At 48.5% G+C, this 22,874-nt stretch overlaps 1 protein-coding gene across 1 annotated transcript in view; it reads left to right on the forward strand.

The window, feature by feature from the left end:
- The window catches only part of E(Pc) (Enhancer of Polycomb), a 59,416-nt gene that overhangs the window by 15,072 nt on the left and 21,470 nt on the right, over positions 1-22,874 (forward strand). The window contains exons 4-9 of the mRNA XM_089548240.1: positions 15,562-15,657; positions 17,005-17,112; positions 17,799-17,866; positions 19,954-20,034; positions 20,523-20,652; positions 21,794-21,949. Coding sequence (XP_089404366.1) covers positions 15,562-15,657; positions 17,005-17,112; positions 17,799-17,866; positions 19,954-20,034; positions 20,523-20,652; positions 21,794-21,949 — 639 coding nt within the window. The remainder of the gene's footprint in view (positions 1-15,561; positions 15,658-17,004; positions 17,113-17,798; positions 17,867-19,953; positions 20,035-20,522; positions 20,653-21,793; positions 21,950-22,874) is intronic.

A 22,874-nucleotide genomic window follows, 5' to 3' on the forward strand; every position in this document is an offset into this window, starting at 1 on the left:
CGTGCATCCATTGTGGAGACTGCTGGAACTACGGAATACTGGCAGTGCGAGTTTTGCCTGTCATGAGCCATTTGGATGCACATGTGAATTATGTTCATCCCACACAATGAGCACACTTCAGTGACTGTGCATGCTATAAATGTATGAGCTGATTTTTACTGCTCCAAAATGCAATTTTTCCTGCTCCTATGGTTGCTTCAAGAGGCTATTTGTCATTCCACCCTTGTAATGCGCACTGGAATTTTTTTAGCATGGTGAAAGCCGTTACACAGAGCCTGAATATGTGACTTTACCTTCATTTTGGTGTGCCAGGGAAAGGGAATCTACAAGGAACTTCAAAAAACCTTTCCGCCAAAATTGAGAAGGTCCCTGAAAGTGGATAGAGCATTTTTCAAAGGACATAGTTGAACATTTTTCTCTCTTCCTGTCTTCGACAGAGCCTAGGCTGATGTGGCAGGCAATATGGCTGCATGGCTTTCTAGCTTGCTATTTTAATTTTGTTTGCATTCTTTTCATTTCCCCCTCTTGTAGCACACTTTCACATTTCTCTTTCCTGTTTGCGGAGCTTGTTTGCTTGTGTTGCCACCACGAACTCGGTGATCATTGGGGAAGAGTCGTTATTCCTCCCTTATTTTGTTTCTGAGATACCCTTCTATTCCTTCGAAGCAGCAGTGGTGGCTGCTTCCGTGTCCCTGGCGAATTCTTCGAGCCCTAGCCACCCATACCTGCTGACGTATCGGATTACGCCTTCCGTCTACGTAGCGCTGTGAGCACTGTCGTTCCCCCCCATCCGCGCCAGTATTCTCATCATGTCCACATCCGCCCCTGGCCTTCAGCGGTGCACTCACATCTTTGTTCGCCACGACGCCGTACGCCCGCCCTTAGAGCCACCATACGACCGGTCCGTACCAAGTGCTCCGGCATGCTCCTAAGCACTTTCTCCTGCTCATCAACGGCCGAGAGGACACAATTTCAGTTGACCGCCTTAAACCTGCTCACCTTGACACCGTCGTCATCGTAAACTGTGCCGCTGCATGCCCACCCGACCGTGCCAGTCCTCGTCGCGTACGATTTGCGCCAAGACCATCCGCTTTTCGCCATTCCCACCTCGCTCATGGCTTCATTGCTGGAGGGTGGGGGGGGGGGGGGGGGCAGGCACGATAGCGATGGCACAATAGCGTGCCATCGCGGCCCGGCCGCAGAAGACGATGACAGCCCCGCATGCCTGCAAGCACGCGCAGACTGGATTTCGTGGCTGCTTAACTGCAAGGCCGGCGGCATGCTGTTCCGTTCCCGCCTGGCTGAGCGCGTCCAGCCAAATGTATTTGTGGAGACTCGACGACGACTGGTGTCTACGATTCGTCTCCACAAATTTCGTATATAGCAGCGCTGCAGCCTTCATTGTCTCTTTGATGCCTGACTAGTCCACTTTCTTCACTTCTGGTTACATACCGTAAAAACCCGTGTATAATACGAGGTTTTTTTCCCATAATTAGCGTCCTAAATTTCCGCCTCGTACTATATGCTGATACGAACAAAAATTTTCGAAGTTGCTCGAAGTTTTGGTTTCGTTTTTGCGGCGTGGCTATGGCTTGGCTTTGCTATTGGCACATGGCTACGGCTTGGCTTCGTTACTCTCGACAAACGACGTCACGACGTCATTTCTTTGTTGATCCGTTGGGTGCGCCGGGGGGTCGCGGTGTGCCGTGCGCCTGTTGACAACGCACGTGCTCGCATGTAAGGCACGCTTCGTGAAGTGGATATTGTTTTAGGGAGCACGATGTCACGGTCTCGAAAACAGTACTCGGCTACTTTCAAGCGATTTTAGCTGCGGAGAACATCGGCAACGGTGCGGCCGGGAGGCAGTTTGGTGTCGTCGAAGGAAGCATTCGTGGATGGCCACAACAGAAAGAAGCCCTTTTCGCGTGCAGCGGAACGCGACGAAGCTTTCGCAGCCGCTTGATGATTGTGTAAACAAACCGTTCAAGGATGCAGTCAGGCGGTGCTACGCAGAGTGGATGCGCTCAGGTGAGCCTGCAGTGACGCCAACCGGGCGGCTGAAGCGGGCTTAAGAAGTGCGGCAGCTTGAACGCCCTCGATGGCTGGGAAGATGAGTACATTTGGGATGATTTGTCAGACAAAGAAATGTCCGAAGAAAGCGCTACTGAAGAAGAAAGTAATTGAAGTGAAGTGCGGGATGCAATTTGAATAAATGTCTTCTATGAGCTTGTGTTACTCGTATTATACGCGGGTGAAACTTTTTTTTCCCATTTCGTGTCTCTAAAACTTCACCTCGTATTGTATTCGAGTTCATATTATTCGCGGGTTTTTACGGTAGTACTGATACAGCGGTGCATGCATATGCCTATTTACTAGGCATATGCAGGTAGTGGTTTCTTGGTTCAGAGCAAATAATTCAAATACTTCTGGCACACAAAAAAGGTTGAATGGCACATTAGGCATTTCCATTGGTTTTAGCTTGGCTTTATGGGGTTTAACGTCCCAAAGTGACTCATGCTATGAGGGACGCCATAGGAAAGGGCTGTGGAAATTTCAACCACCTGGGATTCTTGAACGTGCACTGACATGGCACAGTGCACTTCACCTTCATCGGAATTTTGCCTTCGCAGAGAAGGGCGGCTGCGGCAACTGCAGCCAGCTCAAATTCATACCGCGGAAGTCAGACGTGCATCCTCCGATTAGAGATGTTTAGCATAGTGCTATCTGCTTCTGTGGAGAGCCAACGTGCATGTGTAAGTCGCCCTGAGAATGCCACAAGGCGCTGGCCAGCTGTTTGCACACTGGCGGCGTGTGGAAGCGGACTGCACTATGCTAAATCTGATGCATGCTGCCGTGCCGGTTACGATGCGTGCGCACCACAAGGGACGCTGCGCTTCCATCTGCTCGCGTCTGTTGCCGCGAGCCTGTGTAGACCAGCTCTGGCATACGCGTGGGAGCGCAGGCACGCACTGCTGTGCCATCCCGGATGCTGAACCGAAACCACACGCAGTAAGAGTTCCAGAAACGTTATTCGTTCTGGTTTGGTTTGGTTTATTGGGGTTTAACGTCCCAAAGCGACTGAGGCTATGAGAGAGGCCGTAGTGAAGGGCTCCGGAAATTTCGACCACCTGGGGTTCTTTAACGTGCACTGACTGACATCGCACAGCACACGGGCCTCTAGAATTTCGCCTTCAAGAAATTCAGCCGCCGCGGCCGGGATTGAACCCACGTCTTTCGGGTCAGCAGCCGAGCACCGTAACCACTGAGCCACCGCGGTGGGGTTGTTATTCATTGTTGTGAATACTTCAAATTTTCGGATAGCAAACGTTCAGATCGGATTGCATATCGAATACTTTACTATTTGACCGAACATTTGAAATTAACAAATATTTGCACGTTCCTACTATCTGCTACACAGGTATAGTGCAGTTACAACTGGATGCTAACATTGTCTTTGTAGTTTCGTATGTTGTGCGCTTTGCGTGCATGGCAAGTTATTCTGTGCATTTACAGGCATGTAGCGACTTGCAGCTCGTTTCAGTGAATTTACTTTCAGAGGCGTAAATTTTTGTGCTAAATTTTTCTTTCATGACGGTGGTTCATTTTTGGTGGACTAGTGCAGGACATGACCAGGACGTCATCAGCTGTTGAGGGAGGAAAGAATTTAGTAGAGGCTGTTGAGTCACATTTTTTGATGCCAGTCGTGAGGGCTCCCCTTCAATGTTTAATCGCCGCCTCAGCTCGCTTGCGCATGCACAGCAGACATTGAACTAGTCTACTCTGCGCCCAATCTTACTATTGGCTGCACCATCGGCCAAAAATTCCCAGTAGTCCTTGTGGAAACGCGTGACTTCCGGCACATGTTTTGCCGTGCAGCTCGGATAGCTTTCCCCATGCGCTAACCAACTGCAATCCCCTTCGCTCTTGAAATGTGAACGTTATCACCGTGAAAAATGTTTCTTTCACCCGACCCTTTACCTGAAGAGTCAGACGCAGGTCTGTCGTGCTTGAAAGAAACTTATGGCTGTGCTGCTGGTTAAATGCAATGTTTTGTGAGAGCGTGGTTAGTTCTGCTTTTATGCACTATATAAGCTGAGTTTTTTTTTTATGGAATCGTCGTCTTAATGCACCTTACGTTACTTTTGGAACCAAGTCATGAATATAGCGTGAATTTTATTTCACCGCTTTTTTATAGAGCTTTGTGACCAGGAATCTGAGCAATGAGGAAGGGAAAAAAAGACTGCTTTTTGACAGCCTTGATTCGTAGAGACAAAGCATATGTGGTGTGCAGGGGCAAAAGTGAGAGTGGCTGTACAGACATGGAAAGAAAGTGGGTGCAGGCCTCTGAAATAGGGACGTCAGTGATAAGGCTGTATAGGCAGCTCGAAAGTCGACAGATACTTCGCTAATGGTAGGTTTATCAAGTGCACTCGGGAGGGGCCAGTTGCTGTATGCTTCTGCTGCTGTCTCATCGCAAATTCATTTTTGTCGGCCGTTACATCGTGATACAGCCGGTGCACTGTGACAAGGTTATGGGCATGTTCAGCAATGCTATCTTCCTAATTAAGTGTTCAAACACATAAAATGCACCGGAGACACGACTTGTTACCAGCTTGGCTGCCACTGTGACTGGAAAAGTAGCTTGATCGCAGTTTGCTTTAATATGTCGCTCCTTATTCCCATTTCTTATTTATGGCATCAAAAAGTATTTACAGCAATCGTTTTGCTATTATTAATCGCCATACATCGTTACTACGTATGCTTTTGCATACCTCTGCTATGAATTCACTTCTGTAGTGTGCTGCAAATTTTTGAGGCACTTTTCATAGGTCTCTAGTGTCGTGAGTGTTCGACGAGCTCGGAGAAGAACGACCCTTCAGACGGGTGGCTGAGAACAGAAAAGCATTTATTTTAGAAAGGGACGGGCGAGCTGGGGCTCGCCCTCCGACGGGCGCCGGGAGAGGAGGGTGCGTCCGCTCTTTCACATTACTTGGCGCTCGGCTGTTACACTAGCCGGCGGCACACCACATCCCCCTCCGTTAGCGGATACCACGGCGATGCCCCCGAAACGGTCCGGCACAAAGACACTACGCCCGGAGCGAGTCACGGCAACTGGCGCCCTTGCAGCCGCAGCTTGAGTGCAGTGTGATGTCTCGGGCGGTGAGTTACTGCCGCGCTGCGGTCGAGCTCCCCCGTCGTCCTCTGTCGGCGACGCTCTTGGTGTTAATAGCCAGTCTTCACCGTCGTAACCCAGGAAAGCGGGAGAAGGAGGCGGCGTCGTTCGACTCTGCGATGGCTTCCAGGAAACCAGCATCCGCCGATTGCGGCGCACGGTCCCGCGGCTTGTCTTTACCCAGTATGACCGTGGGGTCCCGGCTTGCTCTACTATTTCCCCCTCGCAGTCGAAGTCTCTCACCCAAACTTGGGTCTTGGGCGGGAGTACCGGCAGCTCTCTGGCAGCGTGTCGCGAGCTGAAATTTCGCCTCTGTTGCGCCTTGGTTTCGCGATCCTTTGCGGCTGCCTGCTTGCTCTCGCTACCCCGCTGTGCGAAGAGAGCGGGAAATGTCGGAACACGTGTGCGCAGCCGTCGTCCCATGAGCAGTCTCGAAGGGCTGAAGCCTGTTGGTCCCGGCGTGTCTCTGTAGGCCAGCAACGCAAGATAAGGATCTTCTGCCTTCTTCAGCAGGCGTTTTACTGTTTGCACCGCTCGCTCTGCTTCCCCGTTGGCCTGCGTATGTAAGGGGCTGCTCGTGATGTGGGTAAAACCGTACGTCTTCGCGAATTTCGCAAACTCCGAGCACGAAAACTGAGGGCCGTTGTCGGAAACCACAGTCACAGGAATTCCATGACGAGCGAAAAAGCTCTTGAGGTGGTTTATAACTGCGTCTGCTGTTGTGGAAGCTAGAAGCGCTATCTCCGGGTACCGAGAGTGGTAGTCCACACAGATGAGGTACAGCTTGCCATGAAGTTGAAAGAGATCTATGCCCACCATATTCCAAGGCAGCTCGGGAATGGATGTTGGCAGGAGCGGCTCAGCATTTTGCTGACGCGTTTTAGCGCAGATTTGACAGTTAGAGACGACTTGGCGGAGTTCACTGGATAACCCCGGCCACCACGCAGACTGCCTGGCTCTGGCTCTGCAGCGCTCGATTCCCTGATGCCCCTCGTGTAGGCGAGCGAGAATTTCTCCTCTCATGGGTTGAGGGATAACCAAGCGTGTTCCATATAGCAAGTAGCCATCGTTTTCGGATAGACTTGCTTGGTGTTGCCAGAATGGTGGCAAAGCAGCTGGAACTTTGCGTTTTTCCGGCCATCCGTGCACGCAGTACCACCGAAGACGTTGGCAGATTTCGTCCTCGTTTTGTGCTTTCTTGATCGGATCGAAGGCGGAACTTTGAAGTCCGATGACAGCTCCCTTTACGTAGGCACTGACTTCGTCGCAGGTGAGCATTCCTGCTACCAGGTCACTGGCTACGGGTGCCCTGGACAAAGTGTCGGCCGTTGCAAGGCTTTTCCCTGGCACATACTGCATCGTATAGGTGAAGCGCATCAGGCGCATGCGGAAGCGTTGAATACGTGGCGGCAGCAAATCCAGAGAGGCCTTTCCCAGAAGGGTGATCAAAGGCTGATGGTCAGTCTGGAATGTTGCCGTGAGTCCACGGATGTATTCTTCAAAGCGTTCGGCTGCCCATGTCAGTGCCAAGGCTTCCTTTTCAACCTGAGCATAGCGCGTTTCTGCCGTTGTTAGAGATCTCGAGGCGTATGCAACTGGGCGTTCACATCCATCTGGCTGCGCTTGTAGCAGGACTGCACCCAAACCATGGGCTGATGCATCCGCTGACAGTGTTGTAGGGTAGTCTGGATGATACTTGGCTAAGCACTTCTCTGAACACAGGAGGTCTTTGATGCTCATGAACGCTACTTCCTGAGCAGGCCCCCAGGTCCACTCTGATGTCTTTTTGAGGAGGTCTCGAAGCGGTGCGGTTTTCTCGGCCAGACATGGCAGAAACCTTGCCAAATGATTCACCATTCCCAAGATCCTCCGGACTCCGGCGACGTCTTTTGGCGGAGGAAGTGACTTGACTGCCTCGACTTTTTTAGGGTCGGGACGGATACCTCGGCGGTTTATGACGCATCCCAGGAAGGTCACCTCATTAACACTGAAAACACATTTTGTGTGGTTGAGGGTGAATCCCGATGAAACGAGTCGCTTTAGTGTCGCGTCCAGGTTCTTATCATGCTCCGCTTGGTCGCGGCCAAAAACTAGAATATCGTCCATGAGATTGACTACTCCAGTCAGTCCACTGAGAGTTTCGGACATTCGTTTTTGAAAGTATTCCGGCGCTGACGTGATACCGAAGGGAAGTCTGGTGAAACAGAACCGCCCTATCGGCGTGATAAAAGTAGTCAGCTCTTGGCATGCCGGAGAAAGAGGAATTTGGTGAAATCCCGAGTTGGCATCAAGTCGAGAAAATACTGCAGCCTCACCTAGTAGTGCGAGTGACTGTTCCACTGACGGAAGAGGAAACCTTTCTCTGAGGACTGATGAATTGAGGCGAGTGAAATCCACGCAGATTCGGACTCCTCCTGACGGCTTCACAACGGGAACGATTCCGGCACACCAGTCCGTAGGGCCTTCAACAGGACGAATAACCCCTTGCTCCCTCATCTTGAGTATTTCCTGCTCCACTGCTTTTCGTAGCGGTACAGGAATGCGCCTTGCTACAGTCACGGAGTACGGCACGGCTGTCGGCTCGAGACAAATGGTGTACTCGCCCGGCAACTGACCTAGTCCGCAGAAAAGTTGGGAGTAACGCTCCTCAATGCGTTCGGTTGCGCACAGGAACTTCACCAAGCCCAAAGCCTCTATAGTAGGTAATCCAAGGAGCGGGTGCTTGAGATGTTGAACGACGTAGATGACTTGGTCGGAACTTCGCTTCTTCCATTTGATAGTTGCGCCAAATTTTCCGACAACTTGAAGCGCTTTCCCCGTCGGTCCTGCCAAAGTTTCTTTTACCGGATGGAGATCTCTGGGAACTCCGGCAAAATTTGCAGGCACAACGGAGACTTGAGCCCCTGTGTCAATCTTGGCAACCAATGGAAATCCGTTAATGCCGATTTCCACGAGCCTGATGTCGTTCTGAGCAGTGGCTGGTTGATGGACAGCGCTGAGAAAAAGTGCTGAGGTTTCCTGCTCGAGTGTTAAGACTTCTTTAGAGGGAAACTTTCTGCAGACGCGAGCGTAATGTCCCTTACTTTTGCATCTTGAGCACTTTTCGGATTTAGCCGGACACGAAGGACGAGGGTGAGGCGTTCCCCCGCAGTAGCTGCAAGACTGGCTGCTCGTCTTTGCGAAACTGGCCGGTCGCGTGCGATTTTTTCCCTTGTGCTTTGTGCGGGCAACAGCATCCAAAGCAGTGCCTTCCGTCTTGACCGATGGGCTTCCCTCCGCGGCTTGAAGTTGAAGTAGCTGCTGTTGATGATGCACTGTTTCCTTCTGTCGAGCCTTGGAGAGAGCTTTGACGAGGGTGAGGTCGGCATCCAGCTGCAACGCTTCTGACAGTCTTTTATCACGGAGGCCCAAGACAAAACGGTCGCGGATGAGTCGATCCCGCAGTTCACCATAATCGCACCTGCCCGCCATGTTGTACAGCACAGTGACGTATTGGTCAACCGTCTCTGTGGGCTCCTGTTCACGCCGGTTGAAGCACGCTGATTCGTAGACAACGTTCTTTGTCTGAACGAAGTGCGAATCGAACTTCTCCTTGACGAGGTCGTAGTTCTTTGCGTCTTCAGCGGAGAGCGAAAACGTGCTGAAGATTTGCCTGGCTTGGCGGCCCATCACGTAGAGCAGAGTCCGCACCTGCGTCTCCTGGTCTTGCCTGTTGAGACCGGATGCGTAGTGGTAGTCTTCAAACTCGAGAATCCAGGCTGGCCATTCCGACGCTCGGTCGAAAGTGAAAACTGTGGGCGGCTTCAGAGCAAAGCCCGAACTCGCAGTTGCTTCTGCCATCACGGTTCCTTCCGACCGCTGAGGACGGCGAGAATCTCTTTAGCGAAGCCCGGATCCCACTTCTGACACCATGTCGTGAGTGTTCGACGAGCTCGGAGAAGAACGACCCTTCAGACGGGTGGCTGAGAACAGAAAAGCATTTATTTTAGAAAGGGACGGGCGAGCTGGGGCTCGCCCTCCGACGGGCGCCGGGAGAGGAGGGCGCGTCCGCTCTTTCACATTACTTGGCGCTCGGCTGTTACACTAGCCGGCGGCACACCACATCTAGTACAAAGTAAAAATGTGCCATATCAGCACAGTGTAAAATCAGTCTGAATGGAACATAGTGCTTCAAGCTTACGCTCGCGTATTTAATTTCCTGTGGCCTTTGTTGAAGGATTTTTCACTCTATATTTGTTGCATTCTACCAGAGCAAGCAATTACGCTTCATCAAGTATTGAATGACCTGCTGCGGTGGCTCACTGGTTACGGTGCTCGGCTGCTGACCCGAAAAACGCTGGTTCGATCCCGGCCGCGGCAGCCGAATTTCGATGAAGGCGAAATTCTAGAGGCCCGTGTGCTGTGCGATGTCAGTGCACGTTAAAGAACCCCAGGTGGTTGAAATCTCCGGAGCCCTTCACAACGGCGTCCCTCATAGCTCGAGTTGCTTCGGGACGTTAAACACTAATAAACCTAAACCAAGTATTGAATGTGCAGACTGCCGAGTGCTCGCATTACCGCGTTTCATCCATTTGCGACTGTACCATCAGTGTCAAATGCGAACAAAACAACTGAAACGCGAGCACAAACAATGATTGTGAGCGGCTGGAGAGGAGATACAAGCTTGGCCTATTAAAGGGGCACTGAGGACAACGCTATCAGAATTTTTTTGTTGGTAAGATCCGATAGTTCAGCATTTCGCGGCTTTGTTTCCGCTTGTCCGGCAGCGCAAGGTGCAGTTATTGCTGAGAGATTTGGATTCAAAGTTGGAAAACTTACTTTTTCCCGCCGCTTCTGATTCAAATTCGGGATCCTCTGATGACAAAATAAGAAAAGAGTGACGTAAAGTGGCGGAAGCAGAAACGAGGACTCCATGATTGCTGGTGGCAAACGCTGCGCTCCCACCTTGCTGCAGCCGAAATGAAAACTACAGCCGGCCGGACATTGAAGGCTTCTATCAGGCGTCGTCGCTTCATTTACGTTTCACCAACGTTACCATGAATCCCAATCCCGATTCCGACGAAGTTCTCACAAAGAACTGAGGCCTGCATTCAGTGTCTCCGACCCCACACAGCGTGCGATGCTTTTGAGGGCTGAGGCGATGGTTCTGGCAAGAAAATCCTAATGCCGAGGAGTCGGCAGCTTCGCTGTCACCGCCAAGCCACTGTCACGACTGATGTGTAGAGACTGTACGTGTGGGCATATTTAAATTCTGCAATAATAGTCCTCGTAGGGCTGGTTATGCAGCCCAGCGTCTTGGTACGTGGATGAAGCGAACACGCCGAGCAAGTGGTTTGGCTTGTATTGTACTTTGTGCTGTGCTGCGTTGCATAATTGGCAGTGGCAAGCTCTTAACAAATAGGACATGAAGGCCTCTTCATAGCTTGCACGGACTGTTATTTCACAATACTTGACCAACTCCTCATTAGTAAGTGGATGTTCTGAGGTATGACTGAATGCATCTAGTACACGATATAAATGCACCATGTATTGAAATTTTCTCCTCTGGTGTCGCTTTTATTTGACAGTTTTGCAGGAAGAGCTGTGAATGTGTTGATCTGTGCCTTTTTTTTTTACCTATTATTCTTGTAAACAAACTCAACCAATTAAGCTCTAAAGGCAGTGAGTGATCGAACTGAAGTTATTTTAACATTTCACCTAGGCATGCATACCCACACAGAACTGGAGTCTTTCTATTTCTTTTTTTTTTTTCATTTATGCGAAGCATATTACTAGAGCTACACTACAGCCCGTCGAGCGCGGCGGTGGAGCTACCATTGACCTTTAGCGTGACCACGTGACACCACGTGACAACATGACGTCACAGCAGAGGAGAGATGGGCTGCCGGCTCGCGCGGTCGGCCGCGGCGGTGGAGGCTCCACATCAGAGGCGCGGCGGCTGACCACGTGACAACATGACGTCACAGCAGAGGAGAGATGGGCTGCCGGCTCGCGCGGTCGGCCGCGGCGGTGGAGGCTCCACATCAGAGGCGCTGCAGCTGACCACGTGACGCTACAGCAGCGGTATAAAGCTGAGCTTGCCTCGCTCTCCGGGCACTTACGAGGCGGCCAGGTGTTGGGATGCCGCCTAGAAGCAGGGCTGATTTGAACGAGAAGCGAAAGCTTCAGCGTGCCACAGAGACCGATGAAGAGCAGGATGAACGTCTGGCTACGCGGCGTGCTCAATATGCGGCTCGGCGACAACGTTCTACAACAACTGAAGAACAAAGCGAGGAACTTTACCAAGCCTAGCCATCAATATGCTTCGCATCTGACTAGGCTTAACCTTAGCTAAGCCTCAGCCATTTTTTTTTTTTTTAGCTTGTAAAAATGAGAATGGGGCGCTCGCTAGAGGTTTTGAAGATGCACTGAAAACTGTGTGTGCGCCTATATGGTTCTGTATGAACGCTTCAGATTTGGTACCTGCGGCGAAATGCCTGCCTTTCGGCTCTCTACTGTAACCTCTTGAGCGGGAGGCGGGGGGGGGGGGGGGGACCTAGTTACTGCGTTACATCCCATTGACGACGAGCCGCCCGGCACTGCGTGCGGAGGCGTCCATTGTGCAGGCCCGCTCGCTCTGCTCGTTTATCGACCTCGCGGGAGATGCCGCCGTCTCGCCGCCCCAGTTCCTCGATCCGGTCCCGGCGGCGGAAGGCGTCGCCGAAAGTGGGGGAACGAGCGTCTGCGGCGCTGCTGCCGCGCTCTCATGCGCGTCGGTGCCATCGCCAGCCTACAAAGTTTCGTTTTCCTCTCCCTCGTGAGGGATCCGGCGTTTTGAGAGCAGCCTTTGACCGGAGCTGCGGATTACTATTATGCCTCCTCTCCCCTCCCCTCTTGGTGCGGGGGGCATCGCGAGAGTTACTGCGGCCGACCATTACCGTAATGGAGGTTGGCGCGACCGACCTAAGCGCAGATAGGAAGGCCAGCGCCGAGCCATGTGGCCTGGTACGTTTCGTGCGCGCCGGATTTCTCCGGCGTTCTTGCTGCGCTGCAGATCTTTCGCGTCCACCTCTTCCCCTCGTTTGCCGCTGCTCTCACGCGTCTGCTGCCTGGTGGAGCGCGGCCTGTAGCGAGTGGGATTTTTGGTAGAAGCGAGAGTGTATTTGTGGAGAGAGAGAGAGGCAGAACAACGGCCGATGCTTTCTCTGCAGAGAGAGAGAAGCCTCACGTGTGCGTTCAAGGACGCGTACGTTCGCGGACACGTTTGCGTTGTGAGGGGGAAGGGCGCACGATCTGCGTGGCGGAGGGTCGCTGCGCCCCTCGTATGGCCTCACCGAAGGTGACGCCATTGCCTCTTTGCACCCCCCCCCTTCCCTCCCCCCCCCCCTTCCACCGTCTCACTCCAGCTTTCTCTGGCGATAACGCGCGCGTTGACGTCACGGCGCTGTGACTGGCCGTTCCCGTTGTCGGGAAATCGTCTCGAGTGTCATGTCCGTCGTTGCCGACAATTACTGTCATGTTCTGACTTCATAGGAAGCAGGGAATCGTAGCGTCTTCTAAAGTTGCAATCTGTTTTGAAGAGTGTTTAGTTTTTTTTTTTTTTTCTTAAACCGACGTAGGTTTCACTAATTTTTTTTTGCCGTGGAATCATGGAAACCAGACTTTTGGTGCTCTAGCACGATAACCAGACGAAAGGAAAACGATAATGCGACGCGCTGAATGGTCGGCGATTGTTGTTGGGTTGCATGGCGCGGTGTCTGTGAGTGACGTGAAGCGTGGCGTTCGGCGAGTGCCTCGACGAGGAACACCGCCGTCTCTTGTAGTTGTCCATCCGCTTCCGTCGACGTCTTTCGTCCGCTGCCGCGCTCGTTCCCGCGCTGTGAGGAGGAGGCCGCGCCCGCGTCCCTCCTCCGCATGACTCGCTCCGTCACGCGTCTTTCCCATGTTCTCGCGTGTGGCTGTTTTTTTTTTTTTTGTCTTCTTTTCTTAGGCCTTTTCCTTGCAGGGCGTTTCTCCATCTCCTCTCCCGTCTTTCCTACGTCGTACGATGTTTACGCTTCTGCGTTTGCGAAGTCGACGGATTTTTTCGCTGGGGTCTTGTGGTGGCGGCTTTGGTTATTAATAAAAAATATTTATTTACTGCCCTGTCCCTTTCTGAATGACTTGGGCTGTCGCACTTACGTCATTAGTGAGCCAGCGGTGCATTAAGTGTATGGAGCGCTGGCCCAGTCTCCGCAAGTATAAAGTGTAACCATTTCTGCAAGGAAGGAAGCTGGGTTAATAATTTTCGTTTGAGTAAGAGTGATGGAAAAAAAAAAAAAACATGCTGTAACGTTGAGGTTCCGCTAGGCATGTAAAGTCTGATGTAAAGTCAAAAATGACCAGTTTCGCATGTAAGGGCATTAATCGGTCAAAGTGTCCCCTTCAATTTTTGTTTTTGCTTTATGGGTGGCGTTCATGAAATGGATACCAGTTTACCTCAGAAACTTTGCTAATTAGAATTGTGCTGAAGTGCTTCTACTTATGGGCGTTTAATGATAAGCACCAAATAAATGAATTTTTGACTGAGTGAATCAGATGCCCCCTGTGTTTGAAAGAATGCATGTGATGAAAAAATCCCACTTTCACATTTGTGCACAGGAATGAAATGAGCTTGCAAATCTTGTTAGCATCTTGCAAAATGAATGACGTTGCTTGCCACATAAGTGGTAGAAGCTGTCCTGAAATGAGTTTCTCAGCAAATCATGTACAGCGTCCCCGCCAGCTTAAAAATGATTTAACTTTAACTTGTGGACAGTGTTACAGGTTGCATCTATGAAAAGGCTTGAAACTGTAAATGCGGATGCACTTATCTCTGCGGGATATCTGTTAGTCGGGTGAACTAAGTCCCATGTTTTATGCGTGCATATGTCTTGAGTGGGTAGTTGTCAAATGCAGCCTTCTTTTTTCACAAGCATTTCTGGTTGATTTAGCACCCTTGCTCAGGTCACACAACCTGGTGTGGGTCTCGATAGGCAGCAATTCATTAGTGCTTCTGCCCGCTCCTCATTTTTGGTGCAGGCTGCCTCCAACTCTCCAACTGCTCGCATTAATTTAAAATAAAATCTTTTCACTGGGTATGTTTGCTTTGATTTCGAATCAAGCCATCATAACCAAATGTGATATACTCAGCAACAAATGTGCAAGAGTATATCAAAATAGTGCACTAGTTTTTTTTTTTCCATACTTTTGGTCAGTGAAGAAGGCATTGCTATTAATTCACTAAATAAGCTGTGACATAGTTTTGTACTTTAAAATTTTTTTATCCTTCTGTTGATGATCCTAAAATTCTAATAGCCTTTCACAAGTACCTAAGGATCATGTGAACGTTGAGTGAGAGCTGCCTCTGTGTATACTTGTGAGACTTGTAGGAATGTGCTGGCGCAGCGTTAGCTATTGCCAGCCTGGTTGAACGTGGGGTTGTGCTAGCTTCTTTTTTTTTTTCTTCTTTCAGATCTGCATGTTAGCACTCGTATCATAATCTTTTAACATCGGGTGGTTCAACAAACACCTTGGATGTTTGAGAAGCGTAGTTCTTTTCATATTCTGTGGGGCAGTATAGTTTTGGTGCTTATTGATTGTGCATTTCAGTTATTTCCATATCAGTTTAGAAATTGCATGTTGTAACCTGCTACTACTGTAAGCTCTGAGTACACGAAAACTACGCACACGCATGCACACACAAAATGACAGTCGACTTGCGTAGTTAGGCCATGTGCAAATTATGTGCACTAGCACTTCGGTTTTCACTTCGGTTCTGGTGTTCTGATGCATTGTTCAAGGATGGAAGTTGTTCAGGTAGCGATAATGCGTTAATGCCCATGTATGCAGAATTGGACATTCTCTACTTTACATTCATAGATCCCTGGGAGTCCTCGTATGACTGCTGGCATAGTGGTGCAGCGGTTACGCGATGCGCCACTGCCCTGCTCTGTCAGGTGCTGCCTTGCCGAGCAACCTCGTGATTAATTGGAACTGCCACCTGCCACGGTAAACAGGTTGCGAGGCTCACGCACACACTCAAACTAACACCTGGGTAGGTTACCCACCACTTGGTGGGGTGGTGGGCAGCCTGCTATAAAGCAAGCATCAGACAACCAAAAAAACATGCACATAACAGGTAAATGTGGGGAATGCCCTCTATAAGCGTTGGCACACTAAAAAGCCCAATTTGTTTTAACTGATGTGCAATGGCAGTAGTGAAGCAGTGCACCTTGCATTTCCATCCTGTGCGTCGAGGTCATGAGGAATATATTTGTGTCTTTTGCATTCCAGAAACCTCTGTGAGCAGCTGATTGTTATAGAACCGATTTTTGTTGGGATCATTGTATCGTATAATTTACCCGTATTTTTCGCTTCATTTTTACTAGGTGGTTACGTTGCACGAGGCGAAGACACTACTAAAAGAAGATGATGATCTCATCATTGCCGTCTACGACTATTGGCTCAATAAAAGGTTACGAACGGTGGGTACTTCACTGTATTAGAGCGGGGAATACATTTCAGGGAAGCGGGGTTGTCATGCGAGTTGTCTTCACCTTTATAACTGTGCGAGGAGCTATGGCCAATGCCCTAACACTGCCCCTCATTGCCAAGAATCATGTTTATTAAGGACAGCTAATATAATAGGCTCATATCATTGGTGAGTCTTATGTGGGCCCCACATTTTTATAATGCTTTTTGTTGGCCCACTGTGGAATTAAGTGCTCGCCAGTTGCTGGACACTGCTGTTTGATGTATTGGCTGCATACGTCAGTTTGGGGCTCATAAGGGGTATGTACGCCCCCCGTCAAAAGTGTACAGCTCAAGGGGTTTGCTTGTTAGGCCTGCAGCATGTCTCATTATGCATCCTCAGCAACCGTCATCTCGAATGAGGAATGGCTTTGCCTCCTGAATCCTCCCAAGGTTTGGACTGCTTGATGGGCTGGGGAGCCTTGCTAAACACCAAAGAAGCAAACCCCTTGGGCTGTATTCTTTTGACGGGACTGTGCATCTGCTAGCTTCTAGTAGAGGTCACAGCAGGTAGCCGTCTTCAAGGATATTTTTGCAAGTGATTCTTTTGAAGATTCTAAAGCTTAATAATTATGTGTGCTTAGTTAGTCTGTACTCTTTCAGGTGCTAATTGTGAATCTATTTTTGGTCAAGAAGCCCAGTTCATTTATTAACTGCAGCTTTAGTATGTTTGATCAGTGTGGCAATTCTTGTGGCTAGTAGCATTGAATGTTTTATTCTTGTTCATTTCGAAGTCGCCTAACAGAAGAGATTTTTGGTATAGTTGATGGAGTAGCGAAGTGTTCTACATTCTGAATGCCGAAGTTGAGAGAATTACTGCAGTTTTCTGGAGTGCTGAGTACACATCACTGCATGCTGGGAATATTCGATATTAAATGCCTTCAGGTTCCATTTTGAATGCTTAATGCATATTTGCTTCGGTTCATCAAAATAAGGCATTGCATGCCTTTTTAATTTAGCAGATTTTCACTAAAGCCCTTGAAGTCCCTTGAAGTTCATTCCAGTGCTGTTTCACTGTGTGCGAGGAGGCCTGACACAAGGCCTAACTGTAGCCATCTACAATGGAAAAATGTGTGTAAGGGAATAACTCAGGTACTGCTGCTACCTAAGGAGCAGCTAATTTGCTCTAATGCTTTTACAAATAAACTTATTCTTTACATCCTCTGGTATGTGCTGTGTTACTATCTGAGTGTTGCATCTACAAGCTTGCATTGGTGTGGCACCTCTGGTGTGCCTGTCTCTGCTAGCTGTGCTGTTTGCTTGGGTGCTCACGATAGAAATGTTTGATTTCCCTCTTTTAGCAATGCCCTTTGGTGCCTACAGTAAAATCTGAAAAGCGGGATGGATCAAACAACAGCAATCCATATGTTGCCTTTCGAAGAAGAACAGAAAAAATGCAGACAAGAAAAGTGAGTGCAACTCTCCATCTATCGCAAGTTTGACTGGGCTGCGGAAGTAGCATGTGTCACGTTTTAAAGAATCCAGACCGCATTTAGTTGGAAGAAGATTTTCTCAACTGGCAGTTATTATGCGTGGTATATGCAAAGCCTTCAGTCAAGAATTCTCGAAAGCAAATTATTGGCTAAATTATGGATGTCTGAGAGAAAAGGTTCACTGCTGCACGCTGCATTGTTTGCCTACTCCTCTGTAGCCCTGCTGGGCCTTAAGGGTGAGCCTGTGCAGGAGCCTTTCCAATCCTAGTTTATGATCCAATACCTTACCTTACCAGTGCCAATTCCCCTCACTATTTCGTATTTGCTGTGCTGCTGGTCTCCCTCACATGCTGGGCACGTGTGCCAGTGTTGCGTGCCGGCATTGCACCAATGGCAGTACAATTTCAAGTACAGTGTCATGGCGCAACTTCGTATTGCATTACTGGTTCTAATAGTGTGGGTGCTGAGGTGCGAGGAACAAAGCAGGAGAGGCAGGGGTAAGGGAAGACATGGAAGTGGAAAGCATGTGGGAAGCATGCGGTGTAATGGGTCTGATTGGGGGCTGGAAGCATTCGTGGGGAGATGGAAGTTCTTATTCTACAGTAGACGTGATGTGGTTGTTGATGACCATGAATTCGTGTGTCATTTTTGTTTGTCTTCAGAACCGGAAAAATGATGAAGCATCCTACGAAAAAATGTTGAAACTGCGAAGGGACTTAAGTAGAGCAGTGTAAGTATTTGTGCGGAAGTATTGTTTCTAGACTGTAATTGTACCATTTAGCTTCTTTTTTTTTGTGAAGTTTGTTAGATATGGTAGCATACAAATGAGTGACAGTGAGTGTTCTGGCAGGCCACCTACTGCAGTCATGGATACCAGTGTTGACAGTGCTGAAGAGTTGTTTGAAAAGAGCAGCTCAGCTAATGTTTCACAGCTGATGAGGGCAGAGATAGTGAAAATGTTTAGCTCGCAACTTGTGGATAATAAGTAGTCTTGCAAAAGACTATATACATGGTCTGTTCTGAAAGTAGTAGGACTCATTTTTTTTAAACAAAATTTATTCAAGAGAATAGTACAAACGATTACAATTTTTCAAGGTAGCACCCTTCCGCACCTACACGCTGCTGCCAATGAGTTTTACAGTTTTCGTACGCCTACAGGAACACCTGGACCGGAATGCTGTTTAGCTCCCTCGTCACGGCCTGTTGAACCACCTCTACTGATCCGTGATGTTTCCCCTCGAGCGTCGAATTTATTCTCGGGAATAGAAAAAAGTCTGGCGGGGCCAAGTCGAGGCTGTAGGGGGGCTGAGGCAGCGTTGCCGCCTTGTGCGGGACAAAAAATCGGGGTCCTCATTCAGATGACGAAGATCCTACCGGTTGGCCTTTTCCTCCTCTGACAACACTCCCGGCACCAACTTCGCGCACGCTTTCCTCATGGATAAGTTTTTTTGTCACGATCTCAAAAACTTGGGTTTGAGGAATGCTCAAGTCATCACCAATCATTCTGATACTCATTCTACGATCACTGTTAAGTAAATGTTTCACTTGCTACACATTTTTGTTGGTCTTGCTGGTCGAAGGGCGTCTGGAGCGGTCGTCTTCCTCCACTCTTTCCTTACCTTCTCGGAAAAGCTTGTGCCACACAAAAAACACCTGATCTACCCATGGAAGCGTCACCGTAGGCCTCCTTAATCATTTTGTGAGTCTCTTTGCCCGTTTTACCAAGATTTACTCAAAATGTGATCGCGTATCCCTGATCCAGTAAACGCTCGTTGATTCTGCGTGACGTGACGTTTCGACAGCGGTTCACAGTACAAGCGACCTCCTCTCTTCAACGGCCGAGAGCCGACTGCCGATTTTCCCCAGCATTCCCAATATCCCCCTTCAACGATCCTGCACGCGCAGACCAGCTCTCTTCTGCCCGTTCGCCCAGGAAAAAACCAGTCCTACTACTTTCAGAACAGACCCTGTATAACAAGCTCAAGTCAGTAATCAGCCGCATATCACTGTTGTGCCATTGGCAGGTTCACTGTGAGGAACCTTTGAAGGTGCAGCATGGATTTCTGGGCATTCCGGTTTCTTAAAAAAATAACAGTGGAAAGAGGTTCTCTTCATACAAGGAGGTGGAAATAAAAAAAAACAAATGAACAAAGACACTGCAGTAGTTACACCTAGAGGGATGTCACGAAGCAGTTACAGAAAACGTTGCGTAGAAAACTGTTTCATTTGAAAGGTGCCATTTTGCAAAAAAAAAAAAAAAGTGTGGAGCCTGCTGATTGACCTTACTCCTAATGAATAAATCTGTCTTGAAAGCTTTCTGCCTTCAAACATCATTTCAATCATTGTGCTTCAGTTTTTGAACCCGCAAAATATCTTTGCTATCAGCTATCATTGTAATGAGAGCTTCACATGGCCTAAACTAAGCTGCAGTCCTAGAATATTCTGGCGCACATTCTTCAGCCGTTTCTTGCCTGTGGCAAACCAAAGGGAAGGGAAATGATGCACGCCCTCACTAGTGAAGCTGCGTTAGTGCTTTAGGGCAAGGCACGTTGCTGTTGTGGCTCTTGTGCGCTCCACTCAGTGCAACAAATTGTAGTGCGCTTATTGAGATGGTGCAGGCTATCCGTTGCAAGTGTATCTTGTGGTGCGTAGCTAATTTTCGTAATATTTAGTTACAAAGGCAGTTTATCGAGCGAAATGCTTTGAGACGAGGCAGAGTGGAATGGCAGGTGCATAGCTGGGCTGCTTTAGTGTCGAAATGGGAATAGCTCCTCTTTCGCATGCAGTAGGGCTCATTGCTGTTGATTGCTGTTTCAGGACGCTTCTAGAGATGGTCAAAAGGAGGGAGAAGACGAAAAGGGAACATCTGCACCTCACGATAGAAGTGTTCGAGAAGAGGTGAGTCGGAAGTTGTCCTGCAGCACACGGCTCCAGCTTGATGAGACTTTTAGATTGTGCTGCCTTTGCGACAATCAGTATTGCCAGGTGTCAACCAAAAGCTCCAAGAGCATTGTTGTACCTTGCGAATAAGGGAATGAACAATTGTCCAATTCCTGTGCTTCCTACGACTGTTGTAATCCTCGCATCTCGTTTTGCCAGGTTATTTAAAAAGTGTTTTGACCACTTGCTTACGAGCACTGTGCAAATTGCATTGACATGCTAACTATCGACATCAGGGAGTGCATATCGTGGTGTGCACTTGTGGGCAGGTGACATTGAATTTTTGAAACACCTGCCCACATGCAGGCTTTCCACCATAAAAGAAAGTGGTAATGGTCTTTCCAATGTTTGCCTTATTGTTTGGATGTTAGCTTTCTAGTGTTTAGACTTTTCCTTTCCCGTTAACACGGCAAAGATATTTACCTGGCTTTGCACTTCATTTGCAGGCACCAAGTGGGTGACTTCAGTGGCCAGATCATGGCAGAGGTCATGGCCATGAAGAATTCTAGGCCGAGCTATGTTTCTGTAAATAATAGTCAATTGTCAAGGCAAGAATCTAGGTTATCAAAGCACCGGGTGAGTAATGATGTTTCAGGCATTGTTAATGATTTTCTATTGGTCTGTTACCAGAAGTCCGATTTGGTCGAATTTGGTCTGTGATCTAGCTAAAATTGAGTAGTAAGATTCCATAAACATAGGACTTGCATACCGATTGTCCTCAGAAAGAAAATTGACATCTAGAAGTGAAACCAGTGGCACAAATAGGAGGACAGCACAAGAATAGAGTGGCCAGGTTGTATGCTGGGAATGCACGCAGCGTGTCTTCTCTTGGGACTTCTAAGCAGTGTACTAATCAGTTTTAATAGAATTTCAGGCTTTCGTTTTCAACATTAAAGTAGCTTGTGTAAGTATTCTGGGCCACCTTTTAGTCCCTTTTTAACTGCTTGTTTCAGTAATCAGTGCCTACTCATGTCTCTTATCATTAGTCGGGCTATTCATATGCCAGGCTGCTCTTGTTACTAAACCAGGTTTAAAAGACATATTGCAAAGTTTTAAATTATTGTGTGCCTTTTCTTTTTTTTTTTACCTGTCATGGCAACCAGGCTCATTGTTTACTAATAAGGTTAATATTTGGACTGGTCAAGTTTCACATGTCAGGACTTTTATCAATTGTGGGCTGTATAATTGTAACCACTTCACCATGTCAGCATGTTTGATGTTATGACGTTACCCTTAATAGTATGCAAAAATGATTTTTTTTATTTGTTGCAGTTTTAACAAATATAAGTATAGAAGCGTGGATACATGGAGGATTCAAGTTCATGTGCATTACTGCACGAGGATACGGTGGTGTGCTTGGTGTGGTTGTGTGTAGTAGCCATCGTTTACTGCTGTCGCACCTCAATTTGCTGTTGCTTTGGTTGCATCTGTCAGCAGAACTGATGAGTGTTTATAATTAGTTTGTACACTCTAGAACCAGTGCCGTGGATGTTCATATATTGATATCCTCCCACGTCAGTGTTTACAGGTTTCGAGCCATTGACATTTTCTTTAATCTGTCTAGCTCAGTACGCTACATGTCTTACCATGTGTCCGAGCATCACATGACATCACGTGCAGCATTTTATGACGGTAATCTATAAGTACTGGAACTGTGCCTCCGGAGTGTTGGTGTGCAAATTTTGTGACGCGGGTGCTCTGTCATTGTATGCTTCAGTCTGAAGATGGGGTACCACGGAAGAAGCGCGAATACACCAAGCGTCGAAACAAAGAAATTCCTAGTCTGTGTCCAAGCCAAGTGAGCTACGCCCGGTCGGAGCTGGAAATGGGCCTCTCGGACATGCCCAGCTCGGATGATGAGGCACTGTCACCGGTGAGCTTGCAACGTTGCCACTGCACATACTGATGCTGCCGTCGCCTCTGGGGAGCATGCACTGTGTGTTCCTGCTCTCTTAGTGCAGTAGAACCCCGTTAAACTAAACTCTGTTACAGTAAGAACTCGGATATAGTGAAGTGAAGCTGCATTCCCATTTCGCCTTCCATAGACGACTGTACTTTTTTTTGGTTATAGTAAACATTTCTTTTTTTTTTTTTTCGAAGCGGCTATAGTAATGAGCGTCTGGTCGGGGCGATGTACCTCCCGCGGCACGTGCGAAGTTTAGGATCGCGAGGCAGATACCGAATGCGCTCTCTGAGGTGGCTTCACCACCAAGCTGGAGAGCCGTGAGAGAAGCCAACTTTTCAGGCATTAAGGCATAGAGGGAAAGCGCATGGCGCACACGGAAGTAGTAAAGCTAGCTATGAGCTCATTGCCCCCGTGTCTTTTTCAGCCATTTTGCCTATTTTTTTGGTCACTGTGCCTAGTATGTGATACAGTAGAACACCTCTATGGTAAAGTCACTCTGATGAGCAAAAACCTTTGCTACAGTCAAACCTTGATGTAACGAACACGAGCAATATGAATTATTGGCTGTACATCTCTCTTCCTAAATATTTTTTATAAATGATGTAATTTTCCCTTTATATAAGAAGGATGCGAAATTCCACCTGAAATAATGAAATCACTGCAAGGGGCAGCACACACTAGGAAAAAAACGTGAGTTCAACGCATATGCAATTGTGTAGAAAGTGCCTGAAAGGGTTAAGAAATGCGTGTGACCCAGTAAAGCACAGCAAAACGGCCATGCAGTGCCACTGTGCCTCCATATACGCAGTAATAACCATTTTGGTGAGTACAGATTTCGTGTCTTGTTGATACGTGCCTCATACTTCAAGGGACTGTGAAATAAATTTATCTA

Source organism: Amblyomma mixtum, chromosome 6 (genome assembly GCF_055824585.1).
Source record: "Amblyomma mixtum isolate Tamu chromosome 6, ASM5582458v1, whole genome shotgun sequence".
Lineage (NCBI taxonomy): Eukaryota > Metazoa > Arthropoda > Arachnida > Ixodida > Ixodidae > Amblyomma > Amblyomma mixtum.